The 26,351-nt window shown below is 39.6% G+C and overlaps 1 protein-coding gene across 1 annotated transcript in view; it reads left to right on the top strand.

Annotated features, from left to right (window-relative positions):
* The window catches only part of EP300 (E1A binding protein p300), an 82,251-nt gene that overhangs the window by 37,481 nt on the left and 18,419 nt on the right, over window positions 1–26,351 (top strand). The window contains exons 7-20 of the mRNA XM_026479564.4: window positions 2,431–2,524; window positions 3,079–3,216; window positions 5,268–5,385; window positions 6,257–6,431; window positions 13,264–13,341; window positions 14,365–14,474; window positions 16,371–16,508; window positions 17,114–17,551; window positions 18,817–18,996; window positions 19,202–19,346; window positions 21,511–21,629; window positions 22,909–23,148; window positions 23,980–24,068; window positions 26,081–26,161. Coding sequence (XP_026335349.1) covers window positions 2,431–2,524; window positions 3,079–3,216; window positions 5,268–5,385; window positions 6,257–6,431; window positions 13,264–13,341; window positions 14,365–14,474; window positions 16,371–16,508; window positions 17,114–17,551; window positions 18,817–18,996; window positions 19,202–19,346; window positions 21,511–21,629; window positions 22,909–23,148; window positions 23,980–24,068; window positions 26,081–26,161 — 2,143 coding nt within the window. The remainder of the gene's footprint in view (window positions 1–2,430; window positions 2,525–3,078; window positions 3,217–5,267; window positions 5,386–6,256; window positions 6,432–13,263; window positions 13,342–14,364; window positions 14,475–16,370; window positions 16,509–17,113; window positions 17,552–18,816; window positions 18,997–19,201; window positions 19,347–21,510; window positions 21,630–22,908; window positions 23,149–23,979; window positions 24,069–26,080; window positions 26,162–26,351) is intronic.

Genomic DNA, 26,351 nt, shown 5'->3' with positions numbered 1-26,351 from the left:
AAATTATTGGTTAGCTATCTTTCAGCTATTTTATGGAAATTCTGGAAATATTACTGTTAAGAACTCCTGGGTTTTGTTTTGTACTCTCTTCTAATGGTCTTCTGTCTCACCTATTTGTCAGACACAAGTGCTAGTTTATGTTCTGAGGCTGTTGGATTTTTAGAAAAGTAGTATTTGTGTTTATGGGTCTGTGTCACACCATCTTTCCCTGAGGTGTGTAGTACTGGGTACGATGAAGCACCTAAGCAAACCTTTATACTAGTGCTTGTAAGCAGACTGAGATATTGTCACTCTAACAACCTGGGACTACAGGTTTGTCTCCCACTGTGGCAGAACTGGCTGTAATGCTGGAATTTTCCGTTAAAAATTTCAGGTACCTTTGATTGTTGGGGACATTTGAATAAATGAGAAACAGCATTCATTCAGATGCGCTATGTGCTAAAAACAAAAACAAAAACCACATATGAAAGGGGCATGGCCCCTACTTTGAAACATCTCTAGTTTGTATAGGCGAGGAAGCAGTTAAGCAGACAAAACTACAAGATCTCTGTTAACACACATCAGTTTATAGAGATTTTGTAGCCAGAAGTTGGAACCCCTTCTGGAGCCCTAAATTAGAGCCTCTTTGTATAAGACTTCCTTGACCATATTTGACCACATTCTTACAGTCCCTGCTGAGTTCCTGTACTCTATAAAGGTTAGTATGGGATTCCTCCTAGGGGTTAGAGAACAAAAATATATTATTTTTTTATTTTTAGAGGGGAAGGAGGGCAAAGAAAGGGAGAGGGGAAGAGAGAATCTTAAGCAGGCTCCACGCCCAGTACAGAGCTAGTTCATGACCTGAGCCAATATCAGGAGTCAGATTTAGGGCACCTGGGTGGCTCAGTTGGCTAAGCATCTGCCTTGGGCTCAAGTCATGATCTCAGGGTCCTGGGATTGGCCTGCTTCAGGCTCCCTGCTCAGCGGGGAGCCTACTTCTCCTTCTCCCTCTGCTGCTCCCCCTGCTTGTGTGTGCACACAAGTGGCCCCCCCCCCCAATAAATAAAATCTTAAAAAAAAAAAAAAAGACCCTTAACCGGCTGAGCCACCCAGGTGCCCCAACAAAAATATATTCTTGATGATTTTTAGGTATTATGATTCCTTCCCCCTCCCCACTTTCTGACTTAATCTCTGGCAGTGCCAGTATCGTTATACTTCCTTCATTTTTGTATTCTCAAGTGAATGTTCACTGTTGGGACTTTTTTTTTTAACCCCCTCTTAGGATCTTAAATATTAACCTATATAAGGGTATTCCTTCTCAAGTTATGATTGAGCCTTAACTTGGAGTCCGTGCCGAATATTAAATGGACCTGGGGACCTCATAGAGAATGTTTTGCTATGTTTTCATGTGCCGTCAGAAAACAATAAGCAAATTGGTGGAGTGTCGTCACTTTTTCTTTTACTCCTTCATGCTGTTGCCATCAATAAAGCAAATAAATGTTATGGGTACCTAATTTCTCTTAAAAAATGAGTATGTACCCATGAATTGTTTACACTGACAAATACAGAATTACGAACAATACAATTCTGTTTTAAAAGACCACTTCCAGCCACTACATTTCAGAGCTGGGTTGATGTTGACAGAAGCAAATTTCTGCTTAAGTATTTAGGAAACATGGTGAAGGAAAGCACCAGCAATTTTCTTCATTAAATGTTATAGATTTAGCCAGTTATTTGCATTATAGTGGGAAGTTTTTACCTTTAGGTATATTAATAGAATTGTGTATTCAAAAAGTTTCCTTTTTTTTTTTTTTTTTAACCACATGAAAATCTGGTTTAGTGGAATATTGCTGTTTTTGTTTTTAAAGAAATAGACTATTCATTAAAATTGCTAATTGAAGAGGTAATGTATGAACACAGAACTGTTCTGGCCAGTTTGAAGGAGTATTCAAATGTTTAACCACATCATCATCTTTCATTCCCCCCTCTCCAAGGATCATCACACCTAGGTTCCTTGTGTCCTTACATAAGTTGTGCTTATGAAAACACGCATATGTAGTTGTTACCTAAACAGTTTTGGTTCTCGTTTTTTTGCTCCTTTTAACATCGTTGAACTCAGTGTCTATCCGTACGTATATGAGTACACCTATAAGACAAAATATCAGAAGTAGAAATACTAAGTCAAAGCGTGTGCATGGATTTTTTTGTCAGCATTTGCCAAATAGCCCTAGTATTTTTTTTTCCTGGTTTGTCATTTGTCTTTTTTCTCTTGGTGATTATTTTATTTATTATTCAAGTTTCTAAATGTCCTTACGGCTTCTGGGTTTTGAGTCTTTGAAAGGACAAAAAATTCTTGCGGTATGTTCTCCTAGTACTATAAAAGCTTTTCTTTCTGTCGTTTGTTCTTTTTGCTATTGGTATTTAAAATATTCTTTGTTTGTTTTGACCTAGGTGCTAGTCCTATGGGAGTAAATGGAGGTGTAGGGGTTCAAACGTCAAATCTTCTTTCTGACTCAATGTTGCATTCAGCCATAAATTCTCAAAAGTAAGTTTTTTCTCGGTGTTTGCCCTATGTCATGTTTTAAACACTTGTTAGAATTCCTTATTTGAGTTGTTTCCTTGATTTGAAGCTGTCCTTGATGAATTAAGGCAAATGTTATATTTGAGTCCCTGCTTTTGGCTTTCTACAATCTTATTTGAAATTGTGTCAATTATCGGGGGTAACCTGTACTTTCCCTGGATATAGTAATGAGTTGCAAGTATGCAGCTGCTTGAAGAATGAGTTTACTCTATCCCAGAGGTAAGAATTAATCCATTGCCCAGTGGCTTCCCTGGGATAAGTTGTGTCAAAGTAACGGTTTAGTCTTAGAACGTGTAACACTTAAATCTTCTAAACCCAGGACTTCATCCTCCCCTCCAGAGGATGAAGTGTTGTGGGTTAACTCTGCCTCACACAAGTACAAACACATACACTCTATTTCTTTATATAAATAGACTTGTCATAGTGTGTTGGATCCATTGTGGTCATCACTGTCAGCTCTAAATGAAATCTTTCTCCTACCTTTTTCACTAAAACTGTTTCACAATTCCTTTTTAAAGCCCAATGATGAGTGAAAATGCCAGTGTGGCCTCCCTGGGTCCTATGCCAACAGCAGCTCAACCATCCAATACTGGAATTCGGAAACAATGGCATGAAGATATTACTCAGGATCTTCGAAATCATCTTGTTCACAAACTGTATGTCTTATTCATAAAGACTGGGCATGTCTTATTCATAAAGAGTTACCATGTCAACATGCTTCCAATCTGCCAGGCACTTAACCACAAGAGGAGTATTACTGATTTCTCTGTAGCCTGGCTGTTGCTGCTAATGCTTCTGCTCCTGTGGCTTTCTTGCTTCCTGTTCTCTGCTTCTCAACTTTTCTACCATCATTTGTGGGAGCCCAGCTGTAACAGCGTATAAACTATTCTACCTAGTGACTGTTTTCAGTATATCAGCTCAAAATTATTTTAGTGTCACTGCCTTTTGCAAAACTCAAATTTTAAAAGAAGAACCAGGTCTCAGTGCATTAGAATATGGTAGTGGTAACACTTTTATTTAATAAAACTCTTAAGATGTTGAGTGGTGGCCATTCTGTGGTCTTCTGGCCCTCCAAAAATACATGTCCGTGGTTTGTCCACTGTTGTGGAGTTGATGTATGCCAGGCATTCAGCTTCTTTAAAGAAGTGACTTCTTTAAAGACCTCTTGTCAGATGAAAGAGGGGGAGGGATAGAAAGCAGTAAAATATAATGTGCTTGATATCATAAAAGTAGAGCTTGGACCTCACTCATTACAGAGCTTGCACTGTGAATGACGTCCAGCTTTTTTTTCTCAGAGATAGCAGTCTTTTGACTTAATAGAAGGGTCTCCTTCATTCCATCCATATGTTTTATTGGTTTAGAACCATGTGGCCTTTTTTTTTTTTTTTAAGATTTTATTTATTTATTTGACAGAGACAGTGAGAGAGGGAACACAAGCAAGGGGAGTGTGAGAGGGAGAAGCAGGCATCCCACGGAGCAAGGAGCCTGATGCGGGGCTCGATCCCAGCACCCTGGGGATCATGACCTGAGCCGAAGGCAGACACTTAACGGCTGAGCCACCCAGGCGCCCCAAGAACCATGTGGCCTATCTTTTATCTAAACTTACTTTTATCTTACATTAGCCTACCAAGTATAGTTAAGTTTCATTTAGGAATTCAAAAATGATGGCACTAGAAGTGGAATTTGATAACAAGGAGAAAACTCTATTTTAATAAAATGAATTAAAAAAGAACAACCAAAACAAACTTATTTTGTGCCATTCAGATTATTTAACAACCGTTATCTCATAACAGATAATAGATTATTTGGGATTGATCATCTGATTTGACATTTAAAGTATATTATGTGCTTGAGAATTTTTTACCAACTCAGATATTCTTCTAAACTTCCATTTATTTCTTTTCCATCTGGTTTTTCCAAATCCTGCACAACTGAACATGAAATATCCAAATAGTAAAATTAATGACTGGAAATATGTTTGTTAAATCTTCAGAACACTAGTGCCAAGCATTTTGTAGGGAACTGTTAGACCGTAAAAGACATTGAATGGGACAGAATCATTATGCATCTCTGCCCCTTCCACTTCATGTTTTTTATCTTGTAAGACTTTGTAGTGATTATTAGGTTTTATTTATTTATTTATTGAGAGAGAGAGGGAGACAGAAAATCCTTAAGCAGCTTCCATACTCAGAGCATGGAACCCGACACTGGGCTCCATCCCGTGTCCCTGAGATCATGACCTAAACTGAAATCAAAAGTTGGATGCTTAACTTGACTAGGCCACCCAGGCGCCCCATTAGGTTTTATTTTTATTAAGCTGAATAAATTCAGGAGAAGAGAAGGATCTGAAAAGGCAGTTGGTCCTTGACACTATGACAAAGGTCAGGTTTCCTCACTTCCTTTATGCAAATAGCCTGGTATAATTTTTTTGCTCTATGTTAGAGTGACAGGGACCAGAGGCGATTTTTGTGGTGTCATTTCTTACATTCTGATCAGGGAAACCTTTTGTTTACCACAGAGACAATTTCATTTGGACCAGTATTATTTAATATTTGAGTACATCCCACCCCTTATTATCTTACTTAATGTGCACATTGTATAAAAATGAGAAAACCGTAATCAGGAAAAAGTTTAAAGTGCTGTATATTATTGTGATAAAAATGAAAAGTTGACATGATATTATAGTGGTAGAATTTTCTTTTCCTAGTGTTCAAGCCATATTTCCTACTCCGGATCCTGCTGCTTTAAAAGACAGACGAATGGAAAACTTAGTTGCATATGCCCGGAAAGTGGAAGGGGACATGTATGAATCTGCAAATAATCGAGTGAGCATCTGTTTTTCTATATAAAGTCAGAAATGGACCTGTTCTATTTTTTTATTCTTCTTTGTAACATATACAAGTACTGTTGTACTTAAGAGAAGGGTACCCTTTAGCTATCCTATCTTATTCTCACTGTGCACAGTCAAGATAACAAAGCAATTTTCTTAAAGCGTATGTCATCAAGAATCATACATTTTTCCTCTTAATAATACAGTGCACTAGCATGACACTTTATCTGGGTTGTCCTTCTGTCAACTTAAAAAGTGGTTGAGCTGTTACCAGCTCTGTGCTATTTTCACTAGAGTATGGTGAATCAGCTGCTTAGTATGTTCATCTCAAGTAGTATTCCAGTTTCTCTACATCATTTGAACTTTGTTCTATAAATTGGCAGTTTTTCAAAGTACATTCATTCCATGTGCTGCAAATTGCCAGTTTATATTTTGTAAACCTACTTTGAGAGGTCATGCTTTACTATGTAGGTTCATAATAAAGCTGCTTTTCACATAATGATTTCAAACATGAACTCACATCTGGAGTGATCTAAGAAAGTAGATTAGATGGTGGTTATCAGAGGGGAGGGGTGTGGAATGGGGAAACAGGTGATGGGAATTCAGGAGTGTACTTGTGATGAGCACCGGATGGTGTATGAAGTGTTGAATCACTATATTATACATTTAAAACTAATACTGTACTGTATGTTAACTAACTGAAATTAAAATAAAAACTTAAAAAAATAGATTAGATTTTCCCCCCTTGGGGTTTCTGCTTACCTCTTTAAATGAAGCTAATGTCGGTTCTTCGGTCATTTTTTCTGTTACCTAATGTAGTTCCTCTTTTTTTCCTTACCTCTGTTTTATTTCCAACATTCAAAAAGGCGGAATACTACCACTTGCTAGCTGAGAAGATCTATAAGATCCAGAAAGAACTAGAAGAAAAACGAAGGACTAGACTACAGAAACAAAACATGCTGCCCAGTGCTGCAGGCATGGTGCCAGTTTCTATGAATCCAGGGCCCAATATGGGGCAGCCACAACCAGGAATGACTTCCAGTAAGTGCTTTTTGTTACAGTTACTTCGGGGAGAAATTGGTAATAAAATAAATGATTTCTAACCGAGGTCATTAATTTGCGTTAGCTTATTTTCCTAGAGTGTCTGAATGATCCTTTTTTGCCTTTGCAAAGAAACTAATGCATCCCTTAGTAAAAGAAGTAACAACAGCATATTTAAGATTTCTGAGCATAGTAAGTACTTAAATCTTGATAATCTGGCATCATTTTTAGAAGCCCAAGATACTTTTCTGTCAAAGTGACACCTAGAAAATGATAGCGCACAAGTTTACACTGACTTGAATTTGGTCGGCATCCAATAGATGTAGGCCAAGCGGTTCAAAGTCCCCACCAGCTTTCATACATCCTGAACAGATAATAGAGATCATGTTAGTTAGCATTGTCACACTTTCTCCTTTTTTTTTTCCTTAAGATTTTATTTGACAGAGACACAGCAAGAGAGGGAACACAAGCAGGGGGAGAGGGAGAGGGAGAAGCAGGCATCCCGCTGAGCAGGGAGCCTGATACGGGGCTCGATCCCAGGATCCCGGGCATGACCTGAGCCGAAGGTAGTTGCTTAAAGACTGAGCCACCCAAGCGCCCCTGTCACACTTTCTTCTTGACACAATATGTTTGAAGGCTAAGAACTATTTAATTTTTAGAAGCATTTAAAATTCATCTTGACAGTTTTGGTATTCTGGTTATAGGAGCCTTCTCAGCCAAATGAATAACCAGATAGCCAAGATTATTACACATCCCCTTATTCATTCACTGACTCATTACTAGATTTCAATCAGTGAAATGAGTTTTGTACACATGGTGAAGAACAACACAGGCTATTTTGAATGTTGTGAGAAAGGCTATGAGAGGGAAAAGCCTGTATTTATTGAATCAGGGAAATCTGACTACCTGTAGATAGTGCCATCTAAGCCAGTAGGTACCAACTCATATGTCAGGATTTTAGGTGGGCTGAGAAATTCATCTCCCTCAGGCCTTGAAATAGTAAAGTGGTGAACTCCTGGTTGCCGCAGAACTTACGCAGCCCCATTTGTTAAATGCAGTGTGCTGGATACATGTTCTCATAGGGCCGTGATGTGGGAAGAATTGAGAAGAGCCACAGTTTTTCTGGCAGAGGATGAGTATACATGGAGGTCCACTGGCAAAGGCAAAGCAGCTGTTTTTTTGTTTTGGTTTGGTTTGGGTTTTGTTTTTGTTTTTGTTTTTTTAAGGTTTTATTTATTTGAGGGAGAGCATAATCAGGGAGGAGGGAGATGGAGAAGAAGGCTCCCTGCTGAGCAGGGAGCCCAATGCGGGGCTTGATCCCAGGACCCTGGGATCATAACTAGATCCAAAGGCAGACGCTTAACCTACTGAGCCACCCAGATGCCCAAGCAGTTGTTTTTTGAGTAGGTAGGAAAACAAATGAATAGAAACAAAGTCAAGACTAGAACCAAGTAGACTGATTCAGTGCTGATGGTCTAAACCAGGACAGTTAGGTATAGAGACAAGTGGACAAACCTGAGATACTTGGGTGTGATAGTTTTCTGAAGTTCTTTAGAAGTTTGAGCCAAGTCTAAAGTCTGCAGATACTAAATTGTGGTCTTACATTAGAGGGAAAGCAGTATGGTGTCTCGATGCAGACAGGAACAAATATTAATGGAACTGAATAGCCTCTAAATATATGTTGACCTTTGGCCTTCTAAATCTGGCATTTTGTGAATGAGATCCCTACCTTATCCCATATGCAAATTAATTTATAAAACAAAAGTTTTAAATTTTAAACAAAAAATTAAAAGTAGTACACAGAATGTATTGAAGAAAATATAAAGTGAAATGAAAAACATCTTTAAACTAGATAACTACCTAGAAATTTTGAAGAAAAGACAACAGAAGATACCATAAACATAATTAATGGACAAATCAAGGTAAATATTTTCAATATTAAAGGTGCTAATTTCTTAATATATGACTTGGGGGGAAAAGATGAAACATGGGAAGAAAAATGGGGAAAGAAAAGGAAAGAACAAGTAAAATCAATGTGACCTTTTGGGGTCTTTGAATGTTAAAGTGGGTATTAAAGACTGTATAGTAACATGGTTCTGGAATATGGTGTTGGTGAGAATTTAAATGTTTTTTTCATTCCCTTGAGTCCAGTTGTTATGTTTCTAAAAATTTAATTCTGAGTAATGTACAATTGCACAGAAATATTCACAATAGCATTATGTATACTATGGAAACATCTTAACAGTGCCCCCCAGGATTGCATTGCTAAAGTAGCCACATAGCTGTACACTGGAGTATTTTAATTGAGGCTTCTCCAGAGCATTCCCTTTTTACCCAAGCAGTTGGAAGGTTGAACAGATTTAACCAGCCATCTGGAGCCCTCTACTTAAAGGTGAAGGGCAAGGTGTGGCTGCTACAGAAACCACTCTAAGGTAATTCCACCTACCTCCTGAGCAGACGGCTTACCGTCAGGGGACTGCTCCCTATGTAGAGATAAATAATGATCAGGAAGGATTCATCCTGTGGTCCTTGTATAGATAATTAAAATGGCAAGGGAAATTCATTATAGAAAAAGAAAATGTTCAAAAGAAAAAATTACTACACAGAAGAAATGAAAACAAAAAGGGGATGAAAAATGAACTGGGAGGGGCACCTGGGTGGCTCAGTCAGGTAAGCGTCAACCTTTGGCTCAGGTCATGATCTAAGGTCCTGGGATTGAGCCCTGCATCGGGCTCCTTGCTCAGTGGGGAGCCTGCTTTCCCTCTCCCTCTCTCTGCTTATGTTCTCTATTTCTCTCTCTCTCTCTCTCTGTCAAATGAATGAATGAATGAATGTTTAAAGGGGGGAGGAGAATGAGCTAGGAGAGTTGACTGAGTTTAAAGCCAGATTAGCAATTTAAAAAAAAACCACAGAAGATAAGAATTAAAACAGCTTTATTTAAAAAGGTACAAAATATGGGGCACCTGGCTGACTCAGTCAGTGGAGCATGTGACTCTTGATCTCAGGGTCATGAGTTTAATCCCCACTTTGGGCTGTAGAGCTTACAGTAAGAAGAAAATTAGTAGGTGACAGATACATAGAAAAAAAGATTTGAGGGATAATGTTAGGTACTATTGCCCCATTTTACCAGTGAGGAACTGAGGCATAGAAAGGTGGCCTGACTTGCTGTGGTCACGATGTTAGTGAGTGGCAGAACCAAAAATCAAACCCAGGCATTTTGTCTTCACAGTCTGCTCTATAAACCATTCAATATGTTAAATACAGTTGTAATTAAAAAGTAATAAAAGAAAGTTTTCTTGAAAGAAAAGGCTGAATTGCCCAACCAAACCTAGCTTACAACTGTCTTAACATAAAAGTAGATGAGGAAACATCCAGAAAATAAAATCAAACCATGAAGAAAGGGAGTGATTAATTTGACCAGATGAAACACCCGAAGTGCACCATAAGGAAGAAACTAGTTAATAAGATAAATATATATGCACCCCCATGTTCATTGCAGCATTATTTACAATTGCCAAGATAGGTCCATCAGTGGGTCAAGAAAACGTGTGTGTGCGCCTGTGTCTGCACACACCCACCCACAAATACTACTCAGTCATTAAAAAAAGGAAGTCTTGTCATTTGTGACATGGATGGGCCTTGAGGGCACTGTGCTAAGTGAAATAAATCAGAAAGACATGATCTCCCTTATATTTGGCATATTTATTTTTAAAAAATTAGTTCACAGATCCAGACAACAGTTTGGTGGTTGCAAGAGGCGGGGTGGGGGCAGCAGTGTGGATGGGGGTGGGTGATAGGGGGGAAGATCAAAGGTACAAACTTCCAGTTATGATTAAGTCCTGAGGATGTGTAATGTACAGCACGGTGACTATGGTTAGTACTGTATTAGACATTTGAACCTTGCTAAAAGAGTAGATCTTAAAAGTTCTGATCACACACACAAAAAACCCACCTTGTTGCTCTGTATGGTAATGGATGTGGGGCTGACTTACTGTGGTGATCCTTTTATAATACACACAAATACTGAATCATGTACACCTGAAACTAATACATTGTCATGTCGGTTATATCTCAGTTTTTAAAAAAGATAGAAAAACGTGGTAGGAAATGTGGAAAACACAATTTTTATATTCAATGTAATCTGTCAAGTTCAGTATGAATTTATTTCTACCTCATTTTTATATTTGTATGAGAAAATGATTATGGGCACAAGGAAGGATTATGGAAGACTTGTACTTTCTCATTTTTGTATTTCTGTAAAGCCCCCCCCCCCCAAAGGGCATGCGTTATATAATCAAAGGGTGGCTATGGTAGGTATTTGTATTAGCCTAGAAAGGTGTTTATAAGTGAATATAAACAACATATATGCGCAGTCTTTAAATGATGAACCTAATTGTTAATGAGTTGGAATAAGGAGCTAAGGAGCTGACTCCTCAATTTTTTCAAACATAAAAATACTAAGAGAAACTTGACAAGTATGTATATTATCTGTATAGTATTTAATATGACAATTCCCAGAAAAAAATTTCTGGAAGAAATAAATGCTAACCTGTTAATATTGGTTTCTTGTGGGGGTGATAGGCTTACTTGGGATAAATTTAGTGTTGTGTTTTAAAAGGTTTTTGATTGTCCAATCTATGTGTGTATTTTGCATTGAGAGTGTTTTGTTTCAATGTGAATGATAAGCATTTTAATTAATGGTTTTATATGTGTGTATGTATATACTTTTTAAAATTTTCTAAATCAAAAATTATCAAAATGTTCCTTCAATGTCCATCAGATATTCCTTATAAGAGAATTGAAGAGCTGCCTCATGGGCCAACAGTAGGTTTTATGACACATTTATACCATGTAGCCAGTAAAAACTAGCATGTACATCGTAGTTGTAAGTGAAGATGTCATGGCCAGATGTGGGCAGTAGAATTAGGTTTTAGTTTTTTCATTTAATCTGATTAGTCTCACATAATTGAAAAGGTTTTGCATTAGAATATGGATTTCTGGTTTCCTTTAAGAAGGGAAGGATCTAGCAGATTTGGCCCTCCCTCCTACAAGGGTACCGAGTTGTGGCTGCTTGTTATAACAGTTATGCTTTCCCTGCTTCATCCCAGTTGCTCCCTGTTCCCTGTACTTCAGATGCCTAGTCTTTCCCACTTGTTGATACTAACTGCTTGGTCCCTGCTGGCATTTAACTTGTGACACCTGTCCACATTGACAGGAAAAACATTCTTTATATATTATGTGAAAATCTTGCTTTTACATAAAGTGTAGTGAATACACATGTGGAAGATTAAAACTATAGAGGTTTTATCTGTCATACGTTCTCTAATTTTTATATAGTGAATGTAGGTTATATGCATAATTTTATAAATCTTGCACAGTTGTGGATAAGAGTATATGAATAAATGTTTAGAATTCTCTCCAGTATTCAATTTGACTGTTTTAGTTTTATTAAGAACAATATTAGTGGTAAATCCTGGTGGGTTTAGTTACTTGAATTACACTAAACCACTTAGTTGTGTGGTCATTTTTGTTATTAGTATAGCACACTTGTAGAAGTGATGGGGAATTTCGAATTGTCTGAAGTGTGGTAGGCTTTCTTTAGAGCATAGTCTGCCACAAGCATATCTGAGGCTTGAGTGCATAGCACTTTGGGTTGGCGGGGTGTCCAGGGCAGAATTGGGTCACTGCAAGCATCTTGTCTTTTCCCAGAGTGCTGTAGAAGTGTTATTTTCTCTGCACCATGATATGGAAACGGTTGGAAAGCACTGTGCTAGAGGGTGTCCAGATAATCCAAGAAACCCTTAGAACTTACATACTTTTGACCCTTGAACAACCCAGGAGTTAGGGGCGCTGACCTCAACATAGTTAAAAATCCACATAAAACTTTTAACTCCCCCAAAGTTTAATCATTAATAGCCTGTTGACCAGAAGCTTTAGAGATAGCATAAACAGTTAACACATATTTTGCATGTTATATGTGTTAAATACTGTATTTTTAAAATAAGCTAGAGAAAAAAGAAACGTTTCTAAGAAAATCCTAAGAAATACATATTTACCCAAAAAAACCTGCATGTAAGTGGACTTGCGGAGTTCAGATGTTGTTCAAGGGTATTAATATTCTGATGTCATTTTTAATTAGTTCTGCTTTTGTATTTAAGAGGTCCTTGATGTATTAGAACAATATAATATGTAAATTATTTAAGGTCAGGGTTCACAGTGGGTTTGTGCGAATAAGAACACATGGGGGTACACATCAAATTTGGTCACTGAACAAAATCCAAAGAATCCAGCTTAGTCAAACAGAGCATATTAAATGCTATAGTAGCCTGTCTTGCTTGCTTGCTTGCTTGCTTTTTTAAGATTTTACGTTATTTTCCTGTCAACACTGAAAGAAAGCAAAAAGATTATAACTGTTTGGAGGCTTTTCTTATATTCTAGAACTTCAGGTTCCTAAGTTCATAGCTTTATTCTTTGGAGATTGAGGCTGAATTTTTCATGATACTACTATTTTGTGAGGTTTTTTTTCTTCTTTTTTCCTTCTCTCTCCCTCTCTCTCTCTCTGTCCCTCTTTTTAATGGAAGGGCACTGGATAAAAGATGGTTTTCTAGGGGCATCTGGATGGCTCAAGTCAGTTGAGCGTCTGCCTTTGGCTCAGGTTATGATCCCAGGGTCCTGCAATGGAACCCTGCGTCTGGCTGCCTGCTCAGTGGGGAGTCTGCTTCTCCCTCTCCCTCTGCCCCTCCCCCTGCTTATGCATGCTCTCTCTCTCAAAAATAAATGGATAAAATCTTAAAAAAAAAAAAAATCTAACCATTTCTCTATTCCACCCTAGATGGCCCTCTACCTGACCCATCTATGATCCGCGGCAGTGTGCCAAACCAGATGATGCCTCGGATAACTCCACAGCCTGGTGAGTTACAAAAGAAATCCATGTATCTAACCATAGCTTTTTTTTTTTTTTTTTTTTTTAAAGTAAGCTCGATGCCTAACATGGGGCTTAAACTCAAAATCCTGAGATCAAGAGTCCCATGCTCTACTGACTATGCCAGCTAGGTGCCCCAACCATGGCTTTTGAAAAGAGTCTCTGGTGTACTACAAGATTGTTCTTGCCACCTTGATTCCTGCCTCAGACCAGCAGTGTGTATCATAATTACCTACTTGAGAAATCAGAGCACATTTTGGAGTTGGAGCCCAGGGAGAAAGGAGAATGGTATTGAGCACAGGTTGGCTGGCAGGTCAGGTGGCAAAGACATGAAATGATCAAGCATCCATTTAAAAACAGCTGGTCAAGGGGCGCCTGGGTGGCTCAGTCGGCTAAGCGTCTGCCTTAGCTCAGGTCATGATCCTGGATCCTGGGATTGAGCCCTGTGTCGGGCTTCCTGCTTGGCGGGGAGTCCGCCTCTCCCTCTCCATCTGCTCTCCCTCCCCCAACGCATGCTTGCTCTCAAATAAATAAATAAATAAAATCTTTTATAAAATAAATAAAAACAACTGGTCAGGATGGATTTTATTCCAAATTATAAAATTTTATTCAGAGAACATATGTTAATTAACGGTGTTCTTCTGTGGCTACTGTGAATTAAACAAATTATTTGCAGTCGAAAGCAGGTTCCTTTATTTGTCCTGATAAAATAGTACAAAATCAGGGGCGCCTGGGTGGCTCAGTTGGTTAAGCGGCTGCCTTCGGCTCAGGTCATGATCGCAGGGTCCTGGGAGCAAACCCTGCGTTGGGCTCCCTGCTCTGCAGGGAACCTGCTTCTCCCTCTGCCTGCTGTTCTCCCTGCTTGTGCACTCTCTTTCTCTCTCAAGTAAATATATAAAATCTTTTTTTAAAATTATTTTAAAAACATTTAAAAGATGTACAGAATCAGAATTCATTCTTTAGTTTTCCAATTCCATGAAGGTATTTAGACCTAATATTTTGTACTTACAGGTTTGAATCAGTTTGGCCAGATGAGTATGCCCCAGCCCCCAATTGGACCCCGGCAAACCTCTCCTCTTCAGCACCATGGACAGTTAGCTCAGCCTGGAACTCTCAACCCGGTAAGTGTGTCATCTTTGGGTAATCGTTTTGGCCTTTACCTAATATTTAAAAATCCTTTTTATTTGTTTCTGCTCTGTAAACAACTCTTAACAGTTGCTTGCTTAAACAGCTAACTATAAGCGGTTAACCTTAAACACATGATAAATGATTATATATGTGTTTTAGAGGTGAGAATAAATAGTTATTTTTTAAAAGTGGAATAGGAGAAAACCATAAACCATATACCACAGTTACACAGTAAATGCTATATAATCCCTAATTTTCATCTATCTCTTTTACCAATAAATTGTATTTAGAAATTTATCCTGCAAATTCATCACTAAGGTACCAAAAGGATAGAATTTGGAGAAAATGCATGTTAAAGATCTTGTATTATGTAACCTGTTTTGAAAAAAGGCCATATCCTGAATGCACATTAGGGATTTATTATGGTTAAATTATGGTACATTTGTAAATTGGAGTGCTCTGTAAGCAATAATTTCAGAACTTTCATGGTGGCATAAAAGCTGTTTACAGCTTTAAATGAAGAACCAAGTTTCTGAAGTGTATGTAGTTAGAGGATCCAGTGTAGTTAAGAACTCTCTTGATTATAATCTATATAAAATAAAAACTAAAAGAAAGTTTTGTTTCCAAGTACAACCCATGGTCCTCGTACTAGAAAGCTGGTAAGGGCAACCAGTCACCTTTCCCTGGAGTCTCAATATTTAGTGGCCTGCACACTTTGATAGTCTTTTATAATGTGCATCAAACACAGAACCTATCCTCCAGGAAACTGTCTGTTGGACGAGTGGTGTAGGGGCAGTTGTTTGGTTCTAGAGACTGGAGAAGAGGGACTCTGAGCATTCATCGCTCCTTATGCAAATTCTGAGGCGATCCACCTTTCCACATTAACCCCCACCCTTAGGCTTTCAGAGTTAGGTAGTGCTTTCAGTCCTTGAGCACCAGACTGCCACGTTTGTAAGATAAATACCTTTCTTTGATTATGAAGTTTTTGACCTTTGTTTTTCCGTAATTCCTTCCTCTGTTAAAGGCCTATATTTGGGAGAATTTTAGAAATGAAATTTAATAATCCTCACGATAAAGCACATTTCCACTAGAGAGTGCCCTCATGTCCCCTTCCACTCAATTGCTGTCCCCTTTAGACAACTGATACCTCAATTTCTATCACCATGACCTTCTTTCAACCATTTTTCAACTACCTTTTTTCAACAATAAATGAAATTATTCAGATGTACTCTTGTATCTGACCGTTCTGGCTCAACATAATGGTGTTAATGTTCATCTACATTGTTGTTTATGTCTGTCCTTGCTGAGTAGTATTCCGTGAGTGTGCCAGAATGTGTTTATTCTTTGTGTTATTGGTGGACATTCTGGTTGTTTCCAGCTGTTGACTTTTTATGAATAAAGCTACTATAAACACTCCCCCCCCCCAAAAAGGAAATGAAATGTACAATCCTCAAATATTTGTGGACCATGAATGCTACCAAGTTCAGCCATACTTTTGTTAAGATTTTAATTGTACCTATTATAGAGTCTTACAGTTTATGCTATTACAACATCATGACATGAATACAGACTGCGTGAAGATGTAATTCACTGTCACTTAACAAATAGTATGCAAAGAACAGTTACCTCTGTACCTTCTCAGGTGCATTTGTGTATCAGGAGAATTAGTTTGTCTGTAACCTCCTCTGATTGCTTTAGAGTAGGCTTGGGTCAGCTGTAAGGCTGTTCTCCATCATTTTTGCAGGAGAGTCCAGTGTTGCACACTATCTTCCTTTCCTACCCCACTTTCCCCTCAGCAGAGCCATAGCAGTTGTGATTCTAGCAGTAGTGGACTAACATAATGAAGCAATTGGTGCTCTGTGTTACTTTTTTTTTCCCCCCTTATGCAGCCTATGGGCTATGGGCCTCGCATGCAGCAGCCTTCCAGCCAGAGCCAGTTCCTTCCCCAGACTCAGTTCTCAACACAGGGAATGAATGTAACGAATATGCCTTTGGCTCCGTCTGGCGGTCAAGCACCAGTGTCTCAAGTAGGTCTCACAGATGGGTTTTTTGTTGTTTTTTTTTTTCACTTTTTTTTGTGATTCTTTAAACTTCTCTTGATCTAGGTTTTTACAGCAAAGCGTGGCAGCAAATAATGGGTGAAAATAGATGGTTTTTAAGTTTTTAATAAGAGCAATTATGGACATATGGTATTCTGCACATAGATTATTCTGTGACACAGCAGTGCTGCTAATTGTTACAAACTAGGAAAGAGATTAAATTGATAGTTGTAACCATTTTTTATAGTAGCAAACACTTGTTAAAATGAAATCTTAGAACTATAATGCAGAAGAATGAAGTGTGGCTGAAGAGAGCATAGCCAGGCAGAAAATACCGTGTACTCAACTGGCCCGTGCCCCTGACGTGGCTGAGGCCATTCTGCTGTGGGTTGTTTTTGTTGTTGGTTTTTGGTGAATTTGTTTGAAGTCTACTTAATTAAGTACAACAGTGGTTGGATTATCTGAAGATATGCCCCCAGAAACAGGATTTTTGACACAGTTGAAATGGAAGCATATTGCGTATGGTCTGCCTGTGTAAATACTTCTTTTATTGTGTTCTCAATTGCCATCTTGTTATGTTTCTCATTTAACAGGCACAAATGTCCAGTTCTTCCTGCCCAGTGAACTCTCCTATAATGCCTCCAGGGTCGCAAGGGAGCCACATTCACTGTCCCCCTCTCCCTCAATCAGCTCTGCATCAGAATTCACCCTCTCCGGTACCTAGTCGCACCCCTACACCTCACCACACTCCCCCAAGCATAGGGGCTCAGCAGCCACCAGCAACAGCAATTCCAGCCCCTGTTCCTACACCTCCAGCCATGCCCCCCGGGCCGCAGACCCAGGCTCTACATCCACCTCCAAGGCAGACACCCACACCACCACCAACGCAGCTTCCTCCTCAAGTTCAGCCTTCACTTCCTGCTGCTCCTTCGGCTGACCAGCCACCGCAGCAGCCTCTCTCACAGCAGAGCACCGCAGCATCTGTTCCCACCCCAACGGCGCCGCTGCTGCCCCCACAGCCTGCGACTCCAGTAAGCAGAGACGGGTTTTGGCAGAATCCTTTCAGATTGAACTGTAGTGTGAATTTTTGTATGCTGGTTCTATTCTATTTGTGTTGTCTCCCCAGTTAAACTAGAATCTGTTTGTAGTTAGGGACTTTCTTTTCCTTCCTGTTCTTTCTTCCCATTGTAGTACCTAGCATAGAGGGAGCTCAAAGACTTTGTTTAGGTCTGACGTTGACCATGGTATGTTTTGTGTCTGAGACTTGAAGTCATATAAGCAGGGTGACAAGGGGAAAGAATCTGTAGTATGATTACTACACCACATAAGTTTTCTGTTTATTTAAAGAATCTTTTTCAAACAGTCTGAGCTGTAATATTTGAGAGTGAATAAACAAAACCATAGATCTGTGAATGTCTCTGGTCCTAGCCAAGGTTAGAAAATCATGACGTAAGATGAGAAAAGTTGGACCTGGAATAGTCTATAGCTTCCTTGGGAGTGGCTCATTACGTACATAGCGGAAATCCAAGTTCACTTCTAATAGTTGCATCCTTACTAATAGAATTCTCTGTGTCAAGGCTCAGAGCTTTCTACTTGTTCACTGATACTTTATATTTTAGTTCTGTTATGTTGGTGAACAGAGAAGTGCCATGAGTCATAGCTACTTCATAAAACACCATAAGTCAGCAACTGGTTATCCCACCACTGATAGGCAAGGAACAGCAGAATGCAGAAAGGAAACTTTTGATTAGGGTAGTTCCTGAAAATACTAACTACTCATGAGGTTTCTTATTGGAAGACCAAGGAAGAAAGATTGCTTAGTTACCCATTAGAATGTGGTGATTCAGAACAGTCATTCAGTGTGGGAGTTGATTAGATGCTCTCTGCTTTTTCTGTACACTTGCAGCTTTTCCCACTGGAAAGTTCAAAACAAAACAAAATAGCTAGTCAGTACTTACTTTCTTTCAATTTATCTGTAAATGTGAGCTCCTCTGAGGCAGTCCTTTCTGAGACCCCAGCCCTCACACACTGCCACGGAATGAAGCTAGTGCAGAAACTGTTGCTGTCTCTCTCATGTATAGCCAGCCAGCCAGTATTTGCAAGTCCTCAGTCTCCTTTTCTGAAGCACAGTTTATTTCAAGGGAGTGAAATAGGCCGAGGATGTGAAAGCACCAGAAATGAATATAATGATAGGAGTCTAGAGTTAGGTGGTCAATCATGCCATCCTGTTGTGGAGCTTAAACTCTGGTTGTATAATTGGCAGACTTTTTGTGTGTTTTCCTCTCTTTCTGCCCAGCTTTCCCAACCAGCTGTAAGCATTGAAGGTCAGGTATCAAATCCTCCATCCACTAGTAGCACAGAAGTGAATTCTCAGACCATTCCTGAGAAGCAGCCGTCACAGGAAGTGAAAATGGAGGCAAAGATGGAAGTGGATCCACCAGAACCAGCAGATGCTCAGCCAGAGGATATTCCAGAGGTGAGAGCAGGGCGAGGACTGCTGTTGGTTCGGGCCTCAGGCTAGGAACCCAATTGAGCATTCTGGTAATTAGGTCTATTTCATTGATTTCCACATGAGAAGGGGTCTTCGGATATGTCTACAGGACAGAGTAAATAAGATAATGATCTTGTTGCTTCCTGGTGGCAAGTCTTTGGAATACTAAAATGTTTACCTTGTCTTCCAGACTAAAGCAGAAGACTGTAAAATGGAACCTACAGAAACAGAAGAGAGAGGCACTGAATTAAAAACTGAAACAAAAGAGGAGGAAGACCAGCCAAGTACTTCAGCTACACAGTCATCTCCAGCCCCGGGACAGTCAAAGAAGAAGAGTAGGTCTCTTAGGCCCTCTGTTCCTGGAGGCAGGGGAAAAAACCAAAGACTTTGAGTAGAATGGGATCAGGCTTCTTGGGTTTCTGAAATTGATTTTAATGTGATTTCATTAAGCTTAGAGCCCTTTTGGCCTGGTCTCTGGGTTATTACTAATGTGGGAGAAGACTTTTTCCTTTAGGTGTATTTCCTTCCTGCAGTCATTGGATCAGTCACACCCATCATTTCTTCAGGGTTGGGTGGTTAACAACTTCTCAAAATTATTTTTTTTCCCCAGAGGAGAAAAATTGTTACATATCCATACTAAAATGCAGGAAATAATAGCAGTGATAATAGTACTGTTTGTTGTTAACCTCCTGGGCACCAGGCACTGTGCCACCGGCGTTGTCTCATCTAGAAACTTTGCAACAACTCTGAGTTATTGATCCCTGTTTTACAGGCAGGGAAAACCTGAGGCTCAGCAAGGTTAAGTAGCTTGCCCCAGCTTACTCGGCTGGTAAGTGAACTCAGGCAGGCTGATTCAGAGTCTCTGCTCCCAGCTAACTTAATGAGTCAAGCCGAGAATGCTGCTCTGCTTAATACAGAGTGTTACTCTTTTTAGTTAATTCCCACAAAAATTGATTTACCAACTACTTCAGGACTAGACCTTCTCATGGCTCTAGTGATGCCTTCTATGGCACAGGTAGGACTTCTCTCAAGGGAGGAATCTGCTGGCTCCTAAAGATAGTATATATAAAGGTGTTCCATTAATGCAGTTTAAAATGTTGGAGTTAAAAAATATTTAAATAGGGGCGCCTGGGTGGCACAGCGGTTAAGCGCCTGCCTTCGGCTCAGGGCGTGATCCCGGCGATCTGGGATTGAGCCCCACATCAGGCTCTTCTGCTATGGGCCTGCTTCTTCCTCTCCCACTCCCCCTGCTTGTGTTCCCTCTCTCGCTGGCTGTCTCTATGTCTGTCAAATAAATAAAATCTTTAAAAAAAAAAATATTTAAATAAGGTTTATATAACTGAGGTGTTATTTTAATATAAGCTGCAAGAAACCCAATCTTACTATTAGGAATCTGTCTTTAAAACAGCTAATTTCACAAGTTTGTTCGAATTTTGTTTCTTTTGAGTACAACCAGATACGAAAAACAAAATATCCTCTCCAGTTTGTTCATTTTTTTTAATGGTCACCCCCACCATGGAGTGAAAAATACCTAAGTACTAACAAATGTCCCCTCCTGAAGATAATTTGTAAATAGAAGTAGTAACAAGGCCTCTGCTAAGAGTGTTTTTGTTGTAGTTGTTTTAAGATTTTATTTATTTATTTAACACAGAGAGACAGCCAGCAAGAGAGGGAACACAGGCAGGGGGAATGGGAGAGGAAGAAGTAGGCTCCCAGCGGAGGAGCCTGATATGGGACTCGATCCCAGGACTCTGGGATCACACCCTGAGCTGAAGGCAGACGTTTAACGACTGAGCCACCCAGGCGCCCCTGAGAGTGTTTTAAAGCTCAAAACTGGACCAAATTAATTCCATTTGGGACACACCAGCAAATCTTTCCTGACCTTTAGGAAACATTAAAAACACACTGGGATGAAATTTGATCAACTCAGTCCATTGTTACGGCAATAACAATTTAGTTCTTTTTTTAGACTTAAACCTAACATTTGTCATTAAGGTAATAAATATGTCGTCCTCCTCAGCTCTGAAACACCAAGCTAAATTTAATGAGGGACTCTTCCCTTCAGGGGTTCGGATTCATTTAGTGTGAAGACAGTACCAGGTCTAATACTGTTATCAAGAATGAGGATTTCTTTCTGTTCTTATTTGACAGCCCCTCCCCATCACTAGTATCTTTTGGAATGTTTTCTGACAAGTCTGTTCATAAATTTTAGGAATACTTGGTATTCCTGTTTCTACTTGGTCAAAGACGATCTTAACTACATTTCTGACTGAAAAATTAGCTGATCCATGAAGGGTGTTTAAAGCTGACTAGACATGGTGTTTTGAAGGCGCTACCTGATAAGGACCGGGAATTAGAAATAGGAAGTATATCTTAAGTGATAACTTCATGGAGATAATGTAGGCAGATTTGTGGTTTGTGAGGTCTTTTTATAGCTTCAGCTTGAGTGTGTTTTCTTCTTTTGCTTAATTGATAACTAATTTCAAATGTGCTCTTTAGTTTTCAAACCAGAAGAGTTACGACAGGCACTGATGCCAACTTTGGAGGCACTTTACCGACAGGATCCGGAATCCCTACCCTTTCGTCAACCTGTGGACCCTCAACTTCTAGGAATCCCTGTAAGTATGTGGTGGTACTTTTGATTTTTTTTATTTATTAACAGCTTTATTCAGATATAATTCACATATTATGCAAGACACCCATTTAGACTGTACAAGTCAATGATTTTTGTGTATTAACAGGGTTGTGCAGCTATCACTAGTTTGGATCATTTTCATCACCCCCAAAAAGAAATTCCACGTCCATAGCAGTCACTCCCATTTTCTCCCCCCATCCAACCACTAGTCTACTTCTATCTCTGTGGATTTGTTTATTCTGGACATTTCATTAAATGGAATTAAGTAGTAAATTTTCTTTATGACCTACTTCCTTTAAGGTTCATCCATATTATAGCCGGAACCTGTACTTCATTCCTCTTTGTAGCCCCGCAGTATCCTTCTGTGTGGCTTTAGCACGTTTCCTTTACCCATTCATGCGTTGATAGACATGAGTTGTTTACACTTTTTGGCTGTTGGGCCTAGTGCTGCTATGAATATTCATTCACATACAAAATTTTGTGTGGGTGTATGTTTTTGTTTCTTTGGGGTATATACCAAGGAGTGTGATTACTGGGTCATAGGTTTATTTATTTGGTAGAAAAGATGGACCAAATTAGCTTCATCTGTTTCTGAAGTTGCCTTTCTACACCAGGCTGCTGGCAGGCTTCACTTGGGGCTTCTAGGTGGTATTGGTTAAGGCAGTGGAGTGCTTACACAGGCAAACTCCATTCGGAACTTCTTTTTTCCTGTATTTTTCTGTGGCCTTAGATCACTGTTGTTCACTGGGCTTAGTTTTCTCATCAGTAGGCTCTTTTTAGTACCAAAACGTTAAGGCCGTTTGACTTCTTGGTCTTTAAATGGATCGCACATACACTGTGGTAAAGTATCTGGAGTTGTTTCGGTAGATCATCGGCCTACTGTCTGGAAAGTCTAGATAGTAGCTCTGTTATTTCTGCTCTCAGAGCTGCTTCGTATCTCTGTAGACTAATAACTTCAATCAGTTGAGTGGCTGACTCTAGATTTCAGCTCAGCCCCGGGTTCGGGCTCCATGCTCGGGAGTCTGCTTGAGGATTCTCTCTCCCTCTGCCCCTCCCCCAGTTGACGCACTGGCTCATGTGTTCTCTCTTTCTCTAATCTTTTAAAACAAGTGATGGGCATCAGTCAATTTCTTAGACATCCAGTCAGGTCAAAGACTCAACTTTTCTGGCAAACTCAATGATGATAATAGGAAGACACACCTCCACCTAAAAACATACTGAGACTTTGAGGTAATGTTCCTCGGTGTCCCTTATCCTTCTAGGATTATTTTGATATTGTGAAGAGCCCCATGGACCTTTCTACCATCAAGAGGAAGTTAGACACTGGACAGTATCAGGAGCCCTGGCAGTATGTGGATGACATTTGGCTTATGTTCAACAATGCCTGGTTGTATAATCGGAAAACATCTCGGGTATACAAATACTGCTCCAAGCTGTCTGAAGTCTTTGAACAAGAAATTGACCCAGTAATGCAAAGCCTCGGATATTGTTGTGGCAGAAAGGTAAGAAATTTTAGCATGGATAAAAATTACTGAAAATTTGACTAAATAGAATCCTGAATCATCAGATTATAAACTCATCTGGAGTAGGACTTTGGATCTTTTTCACCTATGGGTGCACAGTGCCTGGCATGTGCTGGTTTTCCGGTGCATACCAGTTCACATGGAGCTCATCTTGTCCTATTGAGTTTTTTGCTAAGTGGTTAAAGGACATGACTGCTAAGCTTACCTCGGAGTGGTGAGCTAATAGAGTACAGTAGTCCCTCCTTATCTGTGGGTTTCCTTCCCCCACGGTCCAGAAACATGATCTACATTCTGACATTACTAGCAAGAGGGCAGTAGTAGCCTTTATGCTACGTCGGAATACCTACATCACTGAGTTGACTTCATCTCATCACCTAGGCATCATAGCATCACAAGAAGGGTGGGTACAGTACAGTAAGATACTTTGAGAGAGGCCACGGTTACCTAACTTTGTTTATAGTATATTATTGTTGTTCTATTTTATTATTCATTAATCTCTTAACTGTGTCTGATTTATAAGTTAATTTTATTATAGGTGTATATGTATAGGAAAGAACGTAATTATATATAGGGTCTGGTACTATCCACGATCTTAGGTGTCCACTAGTGTGGTCTTTGCCTGGGATAAGTGGGACTGCTACAGTGTACTAGAATGGTTTTAGTTCTGTGTATGCTCTTGGAAGCTGAATTAGCCCATTATGTAAATGAGAACCTAAGAGTTCACTGACTTTTGTTTCTGATCGGCCATTATGAATATTCCAGCTTGTCTTTCAGGCCTGTGTACTATTTAACAAATGGTTTCTGTTGCAGTTGGAGTTCTCTCCACAGACACTCTGTTGCTATGGCAAACAGTTATGCACAATCCCTCGTGATGCCACTTACTACAGTTACCAGAACAGGTAAGCCCGACCGTGTGTGGACCATGGTCCGCGTATCCGTGTGTCCAGGGACTGCATGCGGATGGACCAGCACACATACATTCATGGTTGATGTGTACCTTGCTTGAAAACAACTGTACAGCACAAGTTCTAGTCTTACCATTCTGCCTTCGTTTGCAGAATCAGTACAGTTTTTTAGCAGAAAGTAGCCTGTGTCAGTTGTCTGGCCCCGTATTTTTATAAGGCAGGAGCCCGCATCCTTGAGAGGTTGAGCAACTTTGTGAGTTCGGTGCCATAGATGGGATTACATCCCAGCCCCCACTTCTCTTTGCCCTGTCTTTTCACAGCCCAGCACAGCCTGAGGCAAACTGAGAAAATTTTTAAAGGAATTAGTCTTGTCCATGATATTGCTGCTATCTATCTCCTTCCCAAAAACTGTCCAAAAAACTTACAGCCAAAAGTTTGTTGGCCAGCTGTATCTTTTGGGAAATGTCTCCTTTTTGTGTGTAGCCTGCCACTAAGTTGTTCTTCTCAGGGCATATGAAAACAGAGGGTTTCAGAGTTTGTTGCTTTGCCTCTGTTAAGCACATAAAAAGGAGCATCTCCAAAAAATAGGTCTGCACTAGACTGTTACTTAAAAATTTTGGATATGACCGTGGATGGTAGAGTTCTAATAAATTAAGGACCTCTGCCTTATTTTCTCCTGGCCAAACAATGGCTGTAATCACACAGATGGCATTCATTAATCTGTCTTAAGCATGACCTGTCTCCTATTTTCAGTCATCAGCCTACAGTATAACTTGTGTAGGATGTTTACTTGGGGCTCTGAGACAGGTCATCACAGCGCCGGGCAGCTAATATTCTTTAATAAAACTAAGCCCATAGTGGTGGTTCTCGCTGAACTTGTGTTGCTACAGTTGCATTTCTAGCTTTGCAAAAGTGACTTAAACTTTTTGTTTTGTTTACAAAAAGTTAGGTGCACTGTCCTAATGCTTTGTTGTGATCATTAGAATCCACAGTTTTTCACTGTTAATACCTAGGAAAGGTGAATCAAGTTCTTAAAAGCACTTAACATTAAAAAAAAAAAAAGTGACAACTCGCTTGAAACTTTTCTCATGCAGCAGTCTTGACATACCATTTTTGGATTTTTAACATCAGTGTGCAGTGTTTGTAATCTTTGTACCCAAGGAACAGGTAGGCGTGTGCTGGCATGCACCACTGCCTTTCTTTTGCCTTTCAAGCTATGTCAGTTGATGGCTGCAATCTGTATTTAAGGACTTGTGTAGATTTTTTCATTGAAAAAAAAAAAAAAACATTTTAACTTAATTTGGCTTCCTTGGGATCAAAAAGAAATTTTATGCGTTTTTTTTCAATCCAGGGTTGTTTTTAGGTGATTGCTTCCTGGTTCCATATCCTTAGTGGATTTTTATTTGTTATTTACTTTGTTGTTGGAAATGGGGAGAAGTGTGTGATTGCTATGTTTCAGTAATAGAGTAGCAATTCTTCTCTCTCCAGTATATTTATCCTTCCTCCTTTTGATTATTTGCATCAAGTAGCATTAATTACTAGATTGAAAGAATGTAGGTCTGTGTAAGTGAAACTTCTTTGTTTTATTTGCTGTAATCATTTGCTACTTGTGATCCCATTTGAGATATTTAATGCTAATCTGTGCTTTGCCTTGGCTTTCTGCTTTGTGTTGTCTTGTCTTGCTTTTATGTTTTTTGTTGTCCTGCAATCCCTCATTTCTTCGTTTGTTTTGTGTTTTTTTTTTCTCCCTCATGCTTGTCGTTGTCTGCACTTGGCTTTGATTGCAAAAAACAAAAAAAAAACCAAAACAAAAAACAAACCAAAAAAAACACCCAAACTGTGGGGCCCATAAATCTGCATCATTGAATGTCCTTGTCGCCGTTGATGACCTGCTCTCTGCTCCCGTCCCCCTCCTTGGCCTGCTGTGATTGGTGGCTTCGTTGCTTGGCTTGGGCTGTGTTGTGTGAACGGAACAGTTCACCCCAGTATGGCCTTCTTGCCGACAGGTATCATTTCTGTGAGAAGTGTTTCAATGAAATCCAAGGGGAGAGCGTTTCTTTGGGGGATGACCCTTCCCAGCCTCAAACGTAAGTAATGCATTATTTTGGAAAGTACTGTCTTGGTTTGTCGTCAGGTGGTTATCCTTAAGCTTCTAAGTGGTCTTGGGTTACACTGCCAGGTTAGTAGCCATTAGCCACAGATGGCTGGCTGTTTAAATACAAATCAGTTAAAGGAAATAAAATTTCACATTCACACTTCAAATGCTTAGTAGACATC

This window comes from Ursus arctos, unplaced genomic scaffold, assembly GCF_023065955.2.
Source record: "Ursus arctos isolate Adak ecotype North America unplaced genomic scaffold, UrsArc2.0 scaffold_21, whole genome shotgun sequence".
Classification (NCBI taxonomy): Eukaryota; Metazoa; Chordata; class Mammalia; order Carnivora; family Ursidae; genus Ursus; species Ursus arctos.
The sequence above is the reverse complement of the archived record's forward strand: the minus strand, read 5'-3'. Positions and strand labels throughout refer to the sequence as shown.